The 19,303-nt window shown below is 44.7% G+C and overlaps 1 protein-coding gene and 1 pseudogene across 2 annotated transcripts in view; one reads left to right on the top strand and one right to left on the bottom strand.

Moving 5' to 3' along the window:
- ATP8A2 (ATPase phospholipid transporting 8A2) overlaps positions 1-19,303 on the top strand; it is a 625,592-nt gene that overhangs the window by 547,121 nt on the left and 59,168 nt on the right. For both annotated transcript variants that reach the window (XM_012809508.2, XM_012809509.2), the window contains one exon: positions 16,487-16,575. In XM_012809508.2, the coding sequence (XP_012664962.1) occupies positions 16,487-16,575 (89 nt within the window). The remainder of the gene's footprint in view (positions 1-16,486; positions 16,576-19,303) is intronic.
- Positions 11,239-11,919, bottom strand: LOC100963964 (annotated as a pseudogene).

The raw sequence follows: 19,303 nt of genomic DNA, 5'->3' as shown, positions 1-19,303 counted from the left end.
AGCACAGTGCAAAGGACTCCAGCAGGTACAGGACTAGCCCTGGACTCTGGGAGGCACAGAGCTTGGGCTGAGGGTGTAGTTCTGGTCCTGGCTCAGCAGTGCCTCAGCTGTGTGTTCCTGGCCAAGCCATTTGCCCTTTCTTCCCTGAGTAAGAGAGGATCGCATGACGCCTTCCTCATGGGTTATTGGGATGATGAAATGAGCTGAAACAATTCATAGGAAATGTTGGGAATGTCGCATGTCCTGCACCTTTCCCAGGTATCATGCTACCCTCCTCAGCCGCACATGTGCATCTCTGTGAAGTGCCCCACACCCAGGCCTCTCTTTAGAACCAGAACTTTCTGACTTGCCTTAGAAAGGGAGAGTCTGAGCCTCAGAGCCTCAGGTCCCATCTCTCCCTTCTCTCTCCCCATCCCTCCAATCCAGGCTTGCTCCCAGCTCCTTCAGGGGCCTACCCTGGGCCTCCCAGATACTGCCTGCACTTTGATTGCTCCAATAGCTGGAGCCAGGATGGCTGTTCCCTGCCCGAAACACCTCCCGTGGTTCCCTAATGTCTCTTGAATTCAGTCTGAGCTACTCCATCTGACAGGCTTCCCTCCTTTGCAGGCCTCCCTCCCCAAATGTGCCCTAAACCCAAGTTCACTGCTATTCTCTTACAGAGCAGATCCTTTCCCCTACCCCTTGCAATTCCCAGCAGGGTTCTCTGCACCTCCCCTGGCTGACGTGTTCCTCTGATCTGCAACTGGATGGAATCTCAGTGAACCTACAGCTCGGACCTCCTCTCTTCTAGAACCCATAGGACTCTGCCTTGCCTTGGAAGTATCCACTCCTCCCACCCTGACCAAGAGCTGCTTGAGTGCCAGTACCATCCCTCTTGCTCCCCATGCAGTCCTGGCACAGCACACACTGGATTGAACTTCAGTGAGTTCATTCCTGTGCCCCTTAAACCCAGCATCTACTGCAGGGCCTCCCTGTGCAGGTGCCACTCGCTAGGGCCAAGAGTGGACGACATCCAACTCGTGACAGATTTCACGTGGAGAGACAAAGGCCAGGGAATGAAATGCCCAGCCTATTCAAATATTAAGTTGCCATTTGCTTCATATTTTTCTGAAAGTAAATAAAGCCTTGACCACATTGTTTGTGCCCTCCTACCTCCTTAGTGCCCTCCCGGTCCCACTCTCCGTGAAGTAGAAACAGTCGCTTTACTTTAATGTTCAGGGTGTTCATGCCTGTAGCTTGTGTGTGTGAACCTGTAGAAAATAGAAGCAATACAGTGTGAGTATTATAGGGGTTTGAAACTTTTATATCTTCAGCATTAATATTAAGAGATTATGTCATATGCATCCTCCTCAATAGAAGGTTGTTTTTTTAAATTGTTTTTGAAGTTTATCCATAGTGATATAATTGGTAGTTCATTCATTTTAGTGCTGTTTTGAGTTATATAAATATGCCAAAATTTATTTAGTCTCCTATTGATAAACATGTAAGTTTTCTTTCTTTCCCCTTGGAATTGCCAGAAATGCTACAGCAACCACTCCTGACCAAATCTGTGGACATAGATGGGTTTCCCGGGAGTCTGTAACCCAGAATGGAAGGCATATTGGAAATCTCTCAATCTGCGGCTCTTCCCTACCTTTATTTATGGTGTCTTTTAGTACAAAAGTTTTCCATTTTCACGCAGTCCGGCTCATTTGTTTCTTTCATGGTTTTTGCTGTTTGTATATGTGTGTCTTCTAGAAGCTTAGTCAGAGTCATAAAGAAATTCTCCTGCATTTCTTCTAAAAATTTTAAAATGCTTTTCACTGTGAGGTCTTTAATCTACAGTGAAGATTGTAGCATGTGCCTGTGGTATGTAGTAGGCGCTGATGTTTTCCACCGAGATAAGCAGTGTCCTGTTCCCTTCCCCGTCGGGGAACCGGGGATTCCACTGCTAGATATCCAGCATCATCAAGTCCGAGTTTTCCTGTCCAGGCTCAGAGCCTTGGGCATTGCACTAAGGGGAAGGGTCTGAGCAGGGGCCTTTCTTCTGTTTTGCCCACATTTTAGAGGACAAGAGCATTTTCCTTTAAAGTTTGAACCTAGAGAGCATCTGAGATGGCCCATAGTCCCTGTGTGGCAAGCCTGGCCTCTCTGGAAAGTCTCAGAGTAATCATAGCACCTCCCGGATAGGTCAGCACCCACAGGCTCCATCTCCCTGGAGAGCAGCTGTGCTGCCAACTGCAGGCTTCCTGTCCTCCCTCAGAGTACTTCCCTCCTGTAACATGATTGTAGTAACATACTGCAAAACAACATTTTGGTGAAGGACAGACCACATACACAACCCATGGTCACCTAAGATTATAATACTCTGTTTTTAGTGTACTTTTCTATGTTCAGTTATGTTCAGTACACAAAGACTGGCCATGGGGGTTGCAGTTACAGCTGCCTACAGTAATCAGTGCAGTCACACGTGGTTCAGCTCCATGCCCTAGGATCAGCGGGTTATGCCACACACCTAGATGTTCAGGCTGCGTCCCGTCCCGCTGTGTGTAAGGAGGCTGTATGATATTCAATGGAGAAATTGTCTAACGATGCAATTTCATGTCTCAGAACATGTTCCCGTCGTTAGGTGACAGAGGACTATGTAACCTGCCAGTGCCCTCTGGGATGATTTGTAGACACCAACCTTAGTAGGACTTGTCCTACTCAGGAAGAGTGAGGAAACATGAAATCAGTCAAACCACACCGGCTGTTTACACTCTGAGATGATGATCAGTGTTGTCTAGGAAACTGAAACCAAGGCCTGCCTCACTTGTGCCTGAGGCCAGGGCATCAACTATGAAATGGGAAATGCTGGGCAAGAGGGACAGGCAGTGAGGGTTGGTTTTAGATAAAAATATAAAAATATGCATGTGCACATGTATTACGTGGGATGCTGGGGGCTTGGTGTGATCAAGGGGTGTGCTGCCAAATCCTGACCTGCATCCAGCAGTGTGTATGAACTGACAAATAACTATTAAAGTCTGCCATACTTGCCCAGCCTGTCAAATGCATGTAGATTCCTGTAGATGAGGTCTGGGGGCATGTGCCCCCTCCATCTTCATGTCTCTGGGAAGTAACTGAGATCAGCACGTAGGAAGGAGGTAGAGTTGGTGGTGTTTGTGACGTTATTGGTTTCATGAAAGAAATCAACTTTAAAAGTAGAAAGCATTATATTCCTTTTTCAACTTGGTACTCGGGATGGGTACTTTTTATAGTTTTTATTGGTTGTCATAAAATATTTATTAGGTCAAGTCTTTTCTCCCCCAAAAACGTTTTTCTATTAAAAGAAAAAGAGAACTCTGTTATTAGAGGAGCAGTAGAAAGGATGACAGCAAGAGAGTGAGCTGAGAGAGTGATGGAGAGAGACAGAAGTAGAGACGGTAAGGGGAAGAAAGAGAAGCAGGGAAAGAGATGGAGAGAGAGAGAGAGATGGAGGAGAAGGAAAGAGTGAGAGCAATTGGAGGAAGAAGGGAGATGGGCAGAGAGACAGACAGACGAGGAGAAAGGGAGAGAGGGAGACAGAGACAGGGGACTGGGGAGAGACTGGGAGCGAGAGAAATATGCAGAAGTCCCTGGGGTGGGGGAGCTACAAGCTGCTGCTGAATTTCAGTTGCAGTTGTCAGAGTTAAAGCAAACATTGGAGAAAATGTCTCATCGAGGAGTCCCGGATTGTTCTGCTCTGGGAAGGCCCGCGGAGGGCTGGACGGCAGCCAGCTGGCAAGGGCTCAGACGCCTGGTACCGAGCTCCAGCCACTGAGCTCATCGGCTCCTGCTAAGTCATTTTACAGTCAGAGCTGTTTCAAGATCAGCACTTGGTACTATACAGATGTTGGGACCGGGGGAGGCAAGGTGGGATTTGAGGAAGGAAGAAATATGTGCTTATTTTTGAAGGTTTTGGCATCAGGGCGGCCCAGGGCTCTGGTAGAATGGAAAGTACGAGAGCATGAACACGGCTTGCTGCCCGTGAGGCACGCCAGCCTGGAGCTGGGCACTGCTTCTGTCTTGATTTTACAGAGAGGAAACTGAGGCACAGAGAGGTTATTTAACCTGCTCCAGTGTTGCAAGGCAAGGCTCAGAGGCACAGCTCCATTCCAGGTGTATGTGAATCCATGGTTGTCACTGTCCCCCACACTCAGCTGCTCAGTCAGTCCCTGCCCGTTACACAGTTCTGCCCCCTTGGCACATGCTGACCTTGCTTAGTGAGGAGGAAGGGCCCAGAATCCTGTTCCCAAGTGGACCTCACTCCCCTCCTGTGAGCCTTTCTCCTAGATCTCAATTTTGAGATACAGACCAAGAAGTATCCCAAGAAATCTAACCAATGGCAGGCAAAACTACTGGATCCATAGCTGTGAACAGGAGGAGGCTGGATTTGAGCACAGTCATGGTGTAGTTAAAGGTCAGTTGCTCAGGCCTTTTCTATGCCACCCCAACATCCTTGGCTCCTGCTTTCATTGGCTGTGAATGTCCTGTGCCCACATATATCATGTGATAATATGCACGTTATTTTCAAACCCAGATTTGTGTTTGAGACTGTTAATTCCACTCTCAAACTCACCATGGAATGTCTCTGACAGGGACAGCGAGAGGACGTTACCCTGGGAGGCCCCAGGATGTATCCTGGGTGTCACATCCCCAAAATGATACTCATCTGAGGTCTCTGGTTGTAGAGGAAATAAAGTCACTCACATGTATTATGAAAATGTTATTGGTTGTATGGGCAGCGCCTGTGGCTCAAAGGAGTAGGGTAATATGCCGGCCCCATATATTGGAGGTGGTGGGTCAAACCCAGCCCCGGCCAAAAACTGCAAAAAAAAAAAAAAAAGAAAAGAAAGAAAGAAAGAAAATATTTACTGAATTCAATTTTATTCATCTTAAAATATCTAACCATATTGTCCCAGCACAGACACATTTTAATGTTATCTAATCCATTTGGGTAAAATTCTATAGACTTATCAGCTTCGCTCCCCCTGTTCTACCTTTTCAGGTGGGAAACGCTAATTCGAGTTTCCAAACTCGGCTACATATTCTGATGAGGACTACTTTTTCACAGTAAAATTTTGTCAAAATACTTTTTTTTTTTTTTTGAGACAGAGTCTTACTATGTCGCCCTTGGTAGAGTGCTATGGCATCACAGCTCACAGCAACCTCAAACTCATGGGCTCAAGCAGTTCTGTTGCCTCAGTGTCTAAAAGAAAGAAAGAAAGAGAATGTAATTGGTTGTAATATGAAATGATGTGTGTTCCAAATGTTTGGGTGAGACTGAAAATCCAGGCGGCTATGTCTTGTGAGCATGTGATTTGATAGAACTACTAGCACACAGGTTTCTCATTTAGGATACAAGGAAACTTAGCCCAGAGGAGTGATGGATAAGGACTTTTCAAGGAGATAAAATATTTTGTATTTAAATTGTTTGTGTGAATATGTATATTGCTATGAAAGTTTTGAGACAGATTGTGTTACAGTCCATTATTTCGCTTCCAAGAAACACAGTCAGCAGCGTCCTTTCTGATTCACCACCCAAGTTTCAACTTGCCGGGCTGATTGATGTTGCTGGGAGGGCTTCATTGTTTCTGTCTCTGCAGATTTTATGTTTCTTGGGTTTTGTGTATCTCAGAACTTTCATAATGATCCACATACATGCTATTACGTGATCTCTGTTGTTTACATCATTAATTCCAGTGAGAAAAGTAGAAGCTCAGGGCATTGTCCTTCCCAGGGTCACTGCTCTGAGCCCTGCTGGTGGCTGCTTTCTGTCAGCACCTACGTAAGCCTGCTGTTATGGTGGGGACAGGGGCAGTCTTTATCACCATCAGAGACAATTACTGTACAGAAGAGCTGGACAGCCACAATGGTCTCCAAGACTTCCAGCTCTGAAATTATTTTTCATTCTTTGATCAGTTAGACAAGCAGATGACCATGGGCTGTTGAACTCTGTGCAATTGGAGGAGTCCCCACAGCCCCCTCAACCCCATAGAAGCAGCTGAGGCTCCAGAGCACGGTCTGGGCTGGGAATCACCCTCCTCTTCCTGAGCCTGGGATTCAGACAGTCACCATGTTCAGCCTGGTGTTGTGTAGCCCTGTGGACAGCACTTGCTGTGAGCAGTGATACCGTCTTCTTTCCTTTTCTGTTTGGACAGAAAGTTATTGGAGAACATCCTTCCCCATCAGAGAGCAGTATCTAAGCATCCTGGGTAGTATTCTGTGGAGATGAGAAGCCTGGGTGTCCCTGCACAGTGAGAGGTTCACCTTCACCGATTCATAAAAATAGAAGGCAGCAAATAGGCGTTAAGGGCCACGGGATGATGCTTATACCGGAGTGTAGGGAATAGATTTTAGCCTTCTATCTACAGCCTTTGCTGTGAGCACTCTCTGTCTGTGACCAGTAAACACCTTGTTCCAAATATAACTTGAGAATTCTGTACCATGCAGCTCAACTCTCATGCCCTTCTGTGAACAGTGGTGGGTAAACCTTCTCCTGGCAGTTGGAACAGATCATTCTCTTTGGTGCCCAATTCTCCCTTAGAACTCATTCATGAATTTTTACACTTCACTGGTGACCATGCCTAGGATGTCTACTTAAGAACTGTCAACATAGTCAATAGTGTAAACCAAAAATCAGTTATAAGTAATGCGTCTGGTGTGTATCCTGTGCCAAGCACTTTTTATACTGCTTTACATTTATTAATTCATTTAAGCCTCACAGTAACCCTGTGAGGCAAGTACTATATTTTTCCCATTTTACAGAGGGAGAAACTGAGGCAGGGTGGTGAAGTGATGAGTAAATGGCAGAGCCGTGAGTGGATCTTAATGCAGTTTGTCCATGCTCGCTATGGGCTGAACATTTGTATTCCTCCCCAAATTCAAATGTCTAAGCCTTTAGCTCCAATGGGATGGTGTTAAGAGGTGGGACCTTTAGCAGATAATTAGGGTTAGCTGAGGTCATGAAGGTCGGGCCTTTATGATCAGATCAGTGCCCTTGTGTGTGGGCTCATACTCTCTCAGAGTCTATGGACTAAAAAAGAAGTCATCTGAACACACAGTGAGATGGGGGCCTTTTGCAAGCCAGAGAGAGGGTACTTGCCAGAACCCGAGCATGCTGGTACCCTGATCTTAGATTTCCAGCCTCCAGGACTAGGACAAAATAAATGTCTGTTGTTGTTTGTTTTGGTTTGGTTTGGTTTGATTTTTTGTTTGTTTGTTTCTTTTGAGACTATGGCACCCTAGATAGACATAGTGTCACAGCAACCTCAAACTCATGGGCTCAAGCAGTTCTGTTGCCTCAGTGTCTCAAGTAGCTGGGACTACAGGCGCCCGCCACAACGCCCAGATATTTTTGTTATAGTTGTTGTCATTCTTGTTTAGCAGACCTGGGTGAGTTTGAACCCTCCAGCCCCAGTGTACGTGGCCAGCGTCCTAACCACTGAGCTATGGGCACTGAGCCTAAATGTCCACTGTTGAAGCTGTCCAGTCTGTCATATTTCATTGCAGCTGCCCGAGCTGACTCAGTAGTGCTTTTTTTTTTTTTTTTTTGAGACAGAGCCTCAAGCTGTCCCCCTGGGTAGAGTGCCGTGGTATTACAGCTCACAGCAACCTCCAACTCCTGGGCTCAAGCGAGTCTCCTGCCTCCGCCTCCCAAGTAGCTGGGACCACAGGCGCCCGCCACAACGCCCGGCTATTTTTTGGTTGCAGCCCTCATTGTTGTTTGACGGGTCCGAGCTGGGGATTTGAACCCACCACCTTAGGTGTACGTGGCTGGCCCTTAGCCGGTTGAGCTATAGGCGCTGAGCCAGTAGTGCTTTTAAAGACTGTGCAATCACCCCTGATGGAGGCTCTCACAGCCCTCATCTTTCAGGACACACTTGCCAGCCACTCTCTGGTCCTCTCAGATGCCCTTCCTTAGCAGTGCCTCCATCAGGCTCTTGATTAAAGACCCCTCTGTGGGAAGAGGGTGAGCACAGCACCTCCTTCCTTTGCCTTGGGCTATGCCAGGGCTCTAGGCTCCAGGGGCACAGAACCATTTTTGATGTGCCTCAACCCAGTCCCTGTGTCCTTGGGCCTCCCAGGTGCAGAGGCCAGAAAACCATAGTCATAGCAAGGGGTGTTCATCTCTTCTCAGGGCTCATGAATCAGATGATGACAAAGAGACATGGTCATCAGCCACATCTTTGCCAGCGTCTGTGGCATAAATATGCAATATAAACACAGGGCCAGACACACAGGACTCCAGCATCATTTCTAGAAGCTGTGATCTCCCCTTTGCCAGAGGAATGTCACAGCTGGGGAGAGGGGAAGCCGGGTTGTCTCTGAAACCCTTTCCACAACTGCTGCTGAACGACTGTCTTCACCACCTGGAAAACAGAGACTGCAGGAGTGTCTTCAGTGAACACTGTTGGGGTTTTTTTTGTTGTTGTTTTGTTTTGTTTTGTTTTTTTAAATGTTTCTGAAAGTAAAAGAGTACAGATTGCTTGTTTTTAAACTACACATTACTGGCTTTATACCTGTTCCATTCACACCTTGGGAATAAGAGTCACATGTCCCAGAGCAGCAATATGGTTGGGGGTCACCACAACATGAGGAATTGTATTAAAGGGTTGCGGCTTTAGGGAGGTTGAGAACCACTGGGTTAGATCAAACATTTGCTCTGTAAAATTGGGTGCTGAAGAGAAAAATAGGAAGTTAAAATGATGACTATTACTGTGAAAGGAAAACAAATTCATAATTTGAGGAATTTAAGGGCCTGACTTTCCCTCAAGTAAGTAGTCAAAGTACAGTAACAACATTCTGCCTCTTCATCCCCTGTTCGGGAAAACTAGGAAATGTGGAAACAAGAACACACTCCAGTCTGTATGTCTTGGGTGGGGGGGTCCATGTTTGCATCAGTTTCCTTTCCAGAGCCTCTAACCTTGTCTGAGTCTTCCTGCCTATTGGTGGAGAGTGGCCCCCTCTTGTGAAGCTTCTGCCTTAAATAGCTCCTGTTTGCCACGGTGGTCCCACCTCATGCACAGTGTCATGACCCTAGTGAGCTATTAGAGGGGCTAAAATCAAAACCACTGGCAACACCAAACGTTGGCAAGGACATGGAGCAACGGGAATGCTCTTCCATTTGCTTTATTCAAACATTCTCTTTAGGGAACTCCTTTTAAAGTTAAAGTTATACTTCCCATATGACAGAGCAGCACCACTCCCGGCTGCTCCTCTAACCAATTGGAAACATGTGAACACACACACACAACAGACATGTACAAGCATGTGCATAGCAGCCCTATTCTTAATTATTGGCCCAAACTGGAAATAACCTACATGTTCATCACCAGGCGCCTGGATAAACAAACTAGGAAATAGCCGGGCAACAGAATACCATTCAAAACAATTAAAAGAGTGAGTTACAGATATATGCAACAACAGGGATCAATCTCAGAGACACTGCATTGAGTAAAAGAAGACAGACTTAAAAGAATTCACACTTTGTTGTTCCATTTATGTGACATTCTAGAGTAGGTGAAACTTAACTATGGTGACAACAGTCGGGCAGTGATGGCCTGTGGAGGTGAGAATTGTCCGAAAGGGGCCCTAGAGGAGTAGTGGAATGTTCTATACCTTGTTTGGGGTGGTATAGGCAGTTGACAGAACTCTTCAAACTTAAGATTTGTGCATTTTCGTGTATTTAAATTATAACCCCCAGAAATCATTGCCTCATCATCTTGGAGGGTGAATGAGAATATAAGGGGACGCTCCTTAAGAATATAAGGGGACGCTTTTGCAAAACTGTTATCATGTTATTATGTTAATAAACTACCATGACTTTTGACATTTCAAGAAATAGTAAGGTCTATTGATAAAACTCCCTTATGCTTCCATGAGAAAAACATTGGTAAAGCCCATTGTCAAAAAACAATGTGTTTTTTCTACCTTTTGTTTTTAATGACACTAACTTTTTTAGGAATGATATTTTATAGGCGATTGCTTCACCTCTCCCACCATCAGTTGCAGGAGATAGGGAGGCCAAGTTGGCAGATTCTTGGGCTAGAAGCTGTGGGTTTGCATGTACTTCCTGCCGGGGTTGTAGGCGCACCAGTGGGCTGCTGGGTCAGCATCAGGACTGGGTGTGCAGGGTGGTTTTGAGCTATCACAGGTGTGCAGGTGCTGCTGGGTCACATGGTGGTTTATTTAAAACTTCATTTGCATTCACGCAGAGTTTCTGAATCTTCAGAGGATGTTCCAGGGTATTGAATGGAGATAATCACCCTGTTTTCAGGAAAAGCTAAGCTTAAAATTGGCACCAGGCTCATAGGGACATTGTATGGGGAAACAGTAGGCATGTGTGATTTCAGAAATTTGCTTGGAATTTGCTCCCTCTGTTCTGTGGCAAGTTTATGTGGGCTTTCTAAGTACCTGGCCGTGGTAGTTTCTCTTCAGCATTGCAGAGCTACAGCTTGTCTCCTTCTGGTGCACTTAGAATGTGTACACCCAGCAGGTGATGGGTGTTCAGCACACCTGCCTCTCACCTAGGCCTTTGGAGGGGTGCACAGCTCCTGGCTGTTCAACTGTTTCTCTGGCACCTGAGCAAATCGACTTGGAACTTGCATTGCCACCCTTCCTAAAAGGGTTCACAGTAAAAAGAGAAGAGGATTTAACTTTTGACATTCATGTAGAAAACAGGGTTTTGGAAAACCAAACCTCAAAAACAAAGCAGAGGCTCCCTTGGCCTTTGAACAGAACAACCTTTTCAAGAGGAGGGACGGAGGCAAGGGGGGCTGAGGAGAGGAGGTAGAGATCACAACTACAGCTATTCTCAGAAACCCAATTGTTGTTACAGCACAACGGCATTGCTGTTATGTCACTGCTGCTCAGTGGAGATGGATTGGAAACTTTTTTCTTTCTGTGTTTTTCTTTGTTTCTGTAACTTTACGAGTTCTCCAAATTTTCTTTCTTTTTTAAACTTGAATTTTAATTATGTGCATAAATAGCAACGTGAGAACGAAGAGTTCGAAGGCTTATACGTTATCTCTAGGTGACAGGATTGCAGATTCATTTGCTTGTAGGATGATATCACCCAAGATAACAGAAGCCTAGATAGTTTTTCCTGATGAGGAATGCCAGTTTAATACATTCAGTACTGACTTCCCTGCCATTTTTCTATAGAAATATTGGTTTTCTATATGGAGTTTTTCCAAAGTTTACCTGTATCTGATTACAATGGGAAGAGCATGGAGTTTTCTACTTATTTCCAGGTGAATTCTTCACATTTCCTGGCTTTTGACAGTTCCCCTTCCAGAAAACTCCTACGACTATGTACTCTCGTAAACCCCAGTCATATAATTTCTCCCCCCTGACCTGGACAAATGTGATAGCTTGTTGTGGATAATAGGTAGAGGCAGCTAACCCCGTGAAACCAGGTGGATACACCAGCTTCTTTACTTTGAACCTCTAGCTCAGTGGTTCTCAACCTTTCTGATGCCAAGACTCTTTAATACAGTTCCTGTGGGTCGTGACCCACACGTTGAGAACCGCTGCTCTAGCCAAAAGGAGTCCAACAAAGCCAACAAAACGGATAACACCAAGTCCTGGGAAAACCCAGGTGGGACACCTGGGAGATATTCACTGCTGTCGAAGCCCCACTGAACCAAACTCTGCGTCTCGGGCTCAGTTTGGGAGTATGTTTCCTGACGCCAACTTGTATCTGGCCCCCAGTGATAGCGCAGCAGTGAGATGCTTCCTTCAAGTTGGGTCTGTGGCTCCTCCATATATTTGAATTGACCTTTGGGAACTGAGTAGAGTGAACAGTTCGTTGATCTTTATTTGATTTTTTGGTGGGTCCTTTTTCAGTACTGCACAGACTTTGAAGGTGAGCATGCTGAGGCTGGCCGGCCCCACGGACCTCTGAATTACCTTGACCATGTCCCTGGCATCAGTAGCTCTGGCAGGTCCCAAATTTTCTTTTACTTAAAATTTGAAGCTGGTGCCTGGTGTTTCTGGTGTTAAATGGAAGTTAAACTTAGGCAGTGAGTACTGCGCTCTCTTCTGCCCGGGGAGATGCTGTGGGGAGAGGGAAGCTCTCTTTCCTCACGCAGGGGATGTGGGAGACAGAGCATATTTGGAGCAGCCAGCTGCTTTGTGTCCTGATCCCTTTGCCACAGGTGCTTGGGGGAACGTACAGACTTAGTTTTTCTTCTGTAAAATGGGATCATGAAGGATTAAATGTAGTATTTGATGCACACAGAGATCCTAGTCCTTCTCCTTGAAAGGAACCTATTGCCTTCTCAGTCCTTATCCCATCTTTTCAAATTCACCCCCCACTGGGGAACAGACTGACCTCAGGCAGCGCTGGCTGCTGCAGCCTTTCTTTAATAAACCATTTCTAGTCTTACCACGGTCATGGGATACATGTGGTTAGTAGCGTGGCAGGAGCTAAGGAATTCACCAATCCTGATCCCCAGGTTTGTGGGTGTCTCTGGTGAACACTCCAGACCTCACTCGAGGCGGAGCTGCACAGCTCACAGGCTGCGCAACCAGACAAGCCTGCAGCCCTGTGGCACTGGCTTGTGTCCTCATGTAACAAGGAATTCCACCTACCTGAGCCCCTTTTCTCTGTTTACCACGGTAGATTCCTAGGCATATGGCACCCAGGTGGTTAGTAAATTTCTTGGGAAGGATTTAAGAACTTCAGAGCCAGTCAATCTGTGACAATCAGGATGGTAGGAACCATTCTGAGACATACAGTTAAAATTAGTTTTACACATGTTATTTCACAGCTCCTAGTCATAAAAACCAACAGCAGAACAGCAAATCTCCATATAATATTTGTTAGTCTGAAGGCAGGGATGGTGGCGGCTTCATATTTACCCAGGGGGGATTCAAAGCTCATTTTCCTTTTCTCCCTCAGCAACTAAAGTTCTGAGTTTCCTAATCCATTTTCGTATTGATACATAGTATTCAGCCTACTTTGGAGTACATAAAGAGTCTTAATCTATTTTAAATAATACATTATAATTGCAAAACCTATTGCATTCTTGGATCAGTATAGCTAGCGAATGATCCTGTACACATTCCCACAAGTACAACTTGAACCGGCCTACCTTCCATGGGCCAGCCACCACCCTCAGCATTTTTAGGAAGAACGAAACTCAAGCAGGGGTTGGGGGGAACAGGCTAAGCCAACCTCTTCCGTGTGGTTTTCTTGGTTCAAGAGAGGCAGCTGAGTTTAGCTATTATACATATATGTTATATATGGGTCATTACAAAAGTTTTGAGATACACAAATTTAAGAAACATAAAATCTGCATGAACGAAAGCAAATGAAGCCCTCCCAGCAGCCCCTATAAGCTGAGCAAGTTGAAACTTGCACAGGTCAATCAGAAAGGACACTGCGCTGTTGACTGTTTCCTTAGAAGTGAAATCGTGGACCAGAACACAGTCTGTCTTAAAATTTTCATAGTAACATATGTGCAGAGTTACACACGTGTGTTATACAATGTTATTATAATACGTAGTCCATGTTTTCTGTAGAAGCAGCAGGGAGTGAAGATAGACTACGATATGAGAATACCAGTGGCCAATTGCTGCAAAGAATACTCATTTCAATGTACCATTCCACGTGTTTTTCCTGAACATACAAGCATGCACAGTAGTGAAGGGTAGGTACTCTCAGCTCCATCAGGGCCTGGGACACCTCACTGGTTTTGACATCCTACAGTGTTTTTTCTTAAAGGTGAGAACATACCAAAATAGGACTACAAAACTCACGGTACATATTGATGTGTCTTGACATCCACGCGTGTAAGATGCGGTGCTGTGTAGGTGTGCACATTTGGGATAACACCTCTAGTGTGATTTTGAGGCTCAGGCCAATTGCACTTCCTTATCCACAGTCCCCACGATAGGTCCCCTGTGAGATGTTATCTTAGGATCCATATTTTCCATTAGCAATGTAATATAACATGTCTCTCTGTCAGCAAATACCATTATGTATCAGTTTAATCATTTCACAGAAGTCTGTTGCATGCAGGTACCGCGATATGTTTACTAATTCCTCTTCTTGGACATTTTTTTCTAATTTCTGTGATACTGTGTTTCCCCCAAAACAAGACACTGTCTTATATTTATTTTTTCTCAAGAAGACACACTAAGGCTTATTTTCAGGGGAATTCTTATCTTTATTAAGTATAATACAACAATCTACACTTACTCAAATACAGTTAAGTCATGTTCTTCTGGAACCTGACGGAGGAGCTGACCTTGTTGGTGGGGCTGGTGCTAGTGATGCGTGAACTCCTTTCCCCTAGCTGTTCCCATGTGTGCAATAGGATACCTGCCCTGCGGTTACCACACGTGTACCCATGCAAGTGCAAACAGCTCGGAGAAAGGAGCTGTGGCAGATAAAAGGTATTCCAGTCTTCCTTATTGCTCCATGCCAAAATGCATGGAGTGGCTATGCAGCACTAGGTCTTAGTATTGGGGTAGGGCTCATATTTAACAAATGCATAGAAATCCTGCTAGGGCTTATTTTTGGGTAGGTCTTATTTTCAGGGAAACACAGTAGCATAGCATCCTCAGGAATATGCTTATACTTTTTTACACATTTCCTTCCTTAGGATGAATTCTGAGCTATGTCATTGAATAAGGAGACATGTACTCACATGTTTTTCAAGTTTAAAATTTTTCTTACAAAAGTTAGTATTCATGATTGAGAGCAAGTCTTCCCCAAGCCAGGGTTGGAGCTGAGCTCTCTCCCCCCAAACTTCACTGCTTCTCAGGTTAATTGTCATAAAATGCCAAGCGCCATGGACAGGGCTCTGATGGGACTCAGAGGCAGAGGGCTGTGACCAGCTGTGGGCTTGGCACATGGGTGTAGAGGGATGCCCAGGACTGGGGTGAGTACACTGTGAGGACAGACCCCCCAGCAGGGAAGTGCTGTACACAGATGAGCCATGGGACCCTCTGCTGGAACAGAGAGTGTAAACCAGGGAGTGCTTGATGCTGGAGTGCTGGGCTTGAATGAGGTGGAGCGCCTCCTAGTACTGTACAAGGGAGGCTGCCCCATGCTCCCAAATTCTCAGCCCCTCCAAGTCTCTGCAAGGGTCTTTGGGTTAATTGTCCCTCTGCCCTTCCTCTCCCTCCTTCTATAGGTCTCACTCCACTTTGCAGTGAGTTCTAGCAGCACCAAGTGGTTGAGGACTCCAGAAAAGAAAACCCAGTGAAGGAGAAGGGTGTGGTCACACTTTTAACTTTGGTCCTTTTACCAGGTAGCCTCTCTTTCCCAGCCAGCTTGCCAGTTTCTGGCCCACTCCATGCTACCACCCTTTGCTCACTTGAAACCCAAATGTAAAGAATCTGCTCCCCAGCCCCTCATTTCTGTTCAGTGTAAACTCCTTCCTCCATCTGCTTTGGCCCCAAGTTCTCTTTTCAATTCACCTGACATCTAACTTGGCCCTGCAGTTCTGTTCCTCAAAATCCTCTCTATCCACGTCCTCCAGAGCTCTCCCAGACCCAGGGTACTGCGGAAAAAGTCTGCCTTCTGGAGAGCTGTGTTCTCCGCTGCTCTGCCCATCTTTCCTTTTTGCCTGGAAACTCCCTCCCTTTAACCCTCTCTGTCTGTTGAAATCCTCTTCATCTTACTGGGCAATTCCATGGTCTGTCATCTTTAACAGGTCTTCCCAGGTGGGACACAGGGGCTCATGCCTGTGATCGTAGCACTCTGGGAGGCCAAGGCAGGTGGATCCCAAGGGGGTACCAGATCAGCATGTGCAAGAATGAGACCCTGTCTCTACCAAAAATAGAAAACTAGCCCGGCATTGTGGTGGGCACCTCTAGTCCCAGCTACTCTGGAGGCTGAGGCAAGAGGATTGCTTGAGTCCAGGAGTGTGAGGCTACAATGAGTGGTGATGAAGCCATGGAACTCTACCCAGGGCAACAGAGTGAGATTCTGGCTCCAAACAACAACAAAAAAGTCTTCCTAGAAGCATCATAGGATATTTTCATGATTTATACTGTATTTACTATATTCCACTCAGTAGATATTATACCACAGGATTTTAAATTCCTCGAAGGTGAGGACCATAACCTATTCATCTAACTGTTCTTGGTGGGAGAACCACCGTGCCCTGCACCAAGTAGCTGAGACTTGGGTACTGACTGGGAGACGAATGCACAGTGAAGGAAGTTCTGATGAGGCGCAGTCTGTTCCCGAGTGAAGCAGTGTGGCTCCGACATTTCTCTTTAAGGAAGGATTTAGGACAGCACTCTCATCAGAAAAGCCTTGGAGCAGTTCTAAAGGGACAACACTTGTCAAACTACAAGACCAGAGGCTTTTAGAGCTCCAGTTCCTGCTAGGGGCATGAGTTACCTTTCCTTGAGTTTAACACTTTCTGTACTTTTGTGTTGTAGGATGCTTTACATTGATTAAATTACTTCTTGCTGCTTATGAAAGGAAAAGTATTAATACACATGTCACTTCTGTCTCTTGCAGGCAACTATGGTCCTGAGCTCCGCGCACTTCTGGTTAGGCTTATTTCTGGTTCCTACTGCCTGTTTGATTGAAGACGTGGCATGGAGAGCGTAAGTTGAAAACTGAAGTGGTGACCGTAAGTCTGGTTCCTCTGTGCGTGTCATTGTCTTTCATTGCAGAAGCTCTGGAAAAAACAAATCTACTACCTGCCAGCAAAAGGTTTTTTTTTTTTTTTTAATTTTTAAATTTAACTTGTGCTTCATCTTGATATGAAAATATAGGCCAAAAGGAGCCCTGAGAGAGACAGTGTGGAGGTCCCCAGGGCCATTGCCCTGTGCATGATGATCAGGAGGAGCTTTCTGAGTACAGACCCGCTCCATCAGGTTGAAGAAGGATGACTCAAAATTCATTTCTCTGTGTCCTAAACTTGTCCAGTGATCACAAATATGGCCTGGGTTTCAGTCCCCTGCTGACAGGAAAATTGTATATATGTAAATCATATGTGCGTGTGTGAGGCATTTCAGATTACAAGAAGGAAGTAGTTTTCATTTTTCCAAACAATCCCCAGTAGGAATCCTTATCATAAAATTCTTCTAGAGAGTGATTTTATCATAAATCTATGAACTAATCCCCAAAATGAAGTTATAATGTTGGTGAAACAGGAAATAATTCAGTCATACTAATTCATAAATTTTGCTTCTACATTTTAAAATATATCATTTCCAAAATACCTTGTGTGTCATATCAAACAGCTAAGTTCTAAGATAACATGAATTTTAATTTCATCATTTGGGGAGGACACTCCAAATGAGATAATCGTGATTTTTGCCGAGGGTGGGCCCAATTCTTTCTACAAATAGTTGCCAACTTCCCTGAAAAATTCAGACTCCTAGCTTGGCTTTACTTTGGGCAAAGCATAATTGTTATGGGGCCCTAAGTTAGAGAATTGAGAGTTTAATCTGAACTTTCCAGGAAAAGACATCAGATTTCATTTTTATCTCTCCATTAGTCCTGTACTCAATGAGAATTATTCTTGTCTGACAGTTAAAGATGTCTTTTGAAAAAGTCTTCATTTTGGCATTATCTTGACAACTGATTGTACCTAATGCGGAGAGAAAAGAAAAGAACGCTATAGCACATACTTTCTTTCTATTCACCGAGTTTTCAACTGTTAGTAAAAATTAAATTATTCTAATTTTTAAGTGCTTTGATTTACCACTATTTCCATTTTATTTGCTAAAACTATGTTCTGTGAATAGTAGTATAAAAACCCTCAGAAATTAAAAGATTATACCCAGAAAAGCTATTTTCTTAATCTAATAGATGTACCATAACAAAGTATTCTATTATTTGCTCTTTCAGCCAATAGGTCCAATTTTGGCTCAGTATATCCCCTTTTTGGCCTTGTTTGTGTTAGATAAATATAGCCTGGTCTTGCCTATATTAGATGGTTTTTTCAATCTGTAGTGATCGAGAGATAGTAATCTGAGTATAAATTAGTCTGTTTTAACTATGCTATCTTATTGTCATGAAAAGTGTTTTATTGAGACTATACATTTGCAAAAGACGTTAGTGAAAATATCTTCCTGCCGTCTCAAAGAGAATGTTTATAGATTACAAAGTCTCTGTGCCGCCTTGTCTGTTTTCTGGATCTTTTCCAGTGCATTCCAAGTAAAAATTCCCTGTCACCATGAAGCAAATTATCTATTCCCTAAAACTTGACACTTGTTTTTGGTTTCCCCTGGTGCTATAAAATTAGCACCATTTACATTTTAACAAGGATAAATCAAACACTTACAGCTCCACCATATGGAATGAGTAAAAGTCACTTCCTTTCCAAGGAGCTTGCCGGCCAGGTTAGTGCAGGGACCAGGGCTCTGGGAGGTGGTGCTGCTGGTGGGTGCAGGGGAGGCGGGCCCTGTGTGGGGCTCCTCTCAAGCCTGCTGTCTGACACCAGCACCGTGAACCCAATACACAGCTCTTCCTAGGAGCTGACTGTATCTCAGTTCTGGGCTGAGTTGGGAATGTCCCTGCTGAATTCCAGAGTCACTTCCTAAAACACATTTTTGTCTTGTTTTATTTGGAAGAGTGGCAAAGATAGTGTATATTGGCGTCACCTGGAGTATTTGTCCAAATTACATATATGCTCAGTTTGTAATATCTGCTTAATGTCTCAACTACAGTCACCTAGCTCTTTAAAACGAGGATTTTGTGAGTATATTTGGGCATTTCCCTCTGGTGTTTGGGTCCATATTATAACTCAATATTATACTCAGAGACTAAAAAACTTGTTGCCAAGGCAAGTAAATTCAGAGGTGTCTCTGAACAAGAGAAGGTACATTCTGACTTGTTTATCTCTGCTAAGGCCACATAGCTTCACTTGTGATTTTTCTTTCTGAACTACAGCTTTAGAAAATGTGTCTTTTTTTCTTCCCATACATTGAACAAAAATATTAGTCCCGATCGTCCCCAATCACCCATCATTTGGTTTAAGTTGTCAACTATTTACTGAGGTGTGATAATGAATGCAGTGATGTACCTTGACTACCCAGTGAATGGGAATTAAGGAGCAACTTAGAACTTACTCTGTGATGACAGCACATGGCCAGGTGACAGATCTTGCCATAGGATTACTGCAGTTCTTCAGTTTTGCCTTGAGCCTTCTGCTTTGGATGTTGGTGGCTGTTGTTCTCTTTTGAAAGGGCTTTTAACTTCTAGCACAAGGTAGCCCTGCCTTTCCACATCCATTTCTATGAGTGCTCAAGAAAGGGAGTTGCTCTATCTGCCTGAATTTCCCCCCTTTCTCACCCAAGTCTCTTGCTTCCATTTTAGGAGAAC

The sequence above is a fragment of the Otolemur garnettii genome, unplaced genomic scaffold, assembly GCF_000181295.1.
Source record: "Otolemur garnettii isolate 467f Iridium unplaced genomic scaffold, OtoGar3 scaffold00106, whole genome shotgun sequence".
In the NCBI taxonomy this organism is placed as follows: domain Eukaryota; kingdom Metazoa; phylum Chordata; class Mammalia; order Primates; family Galagidae; genus Otolemur; species Otolemur garnettii.
This window is presented reverse-complemented; position numbering and strand designations above follow the sequence as displayed.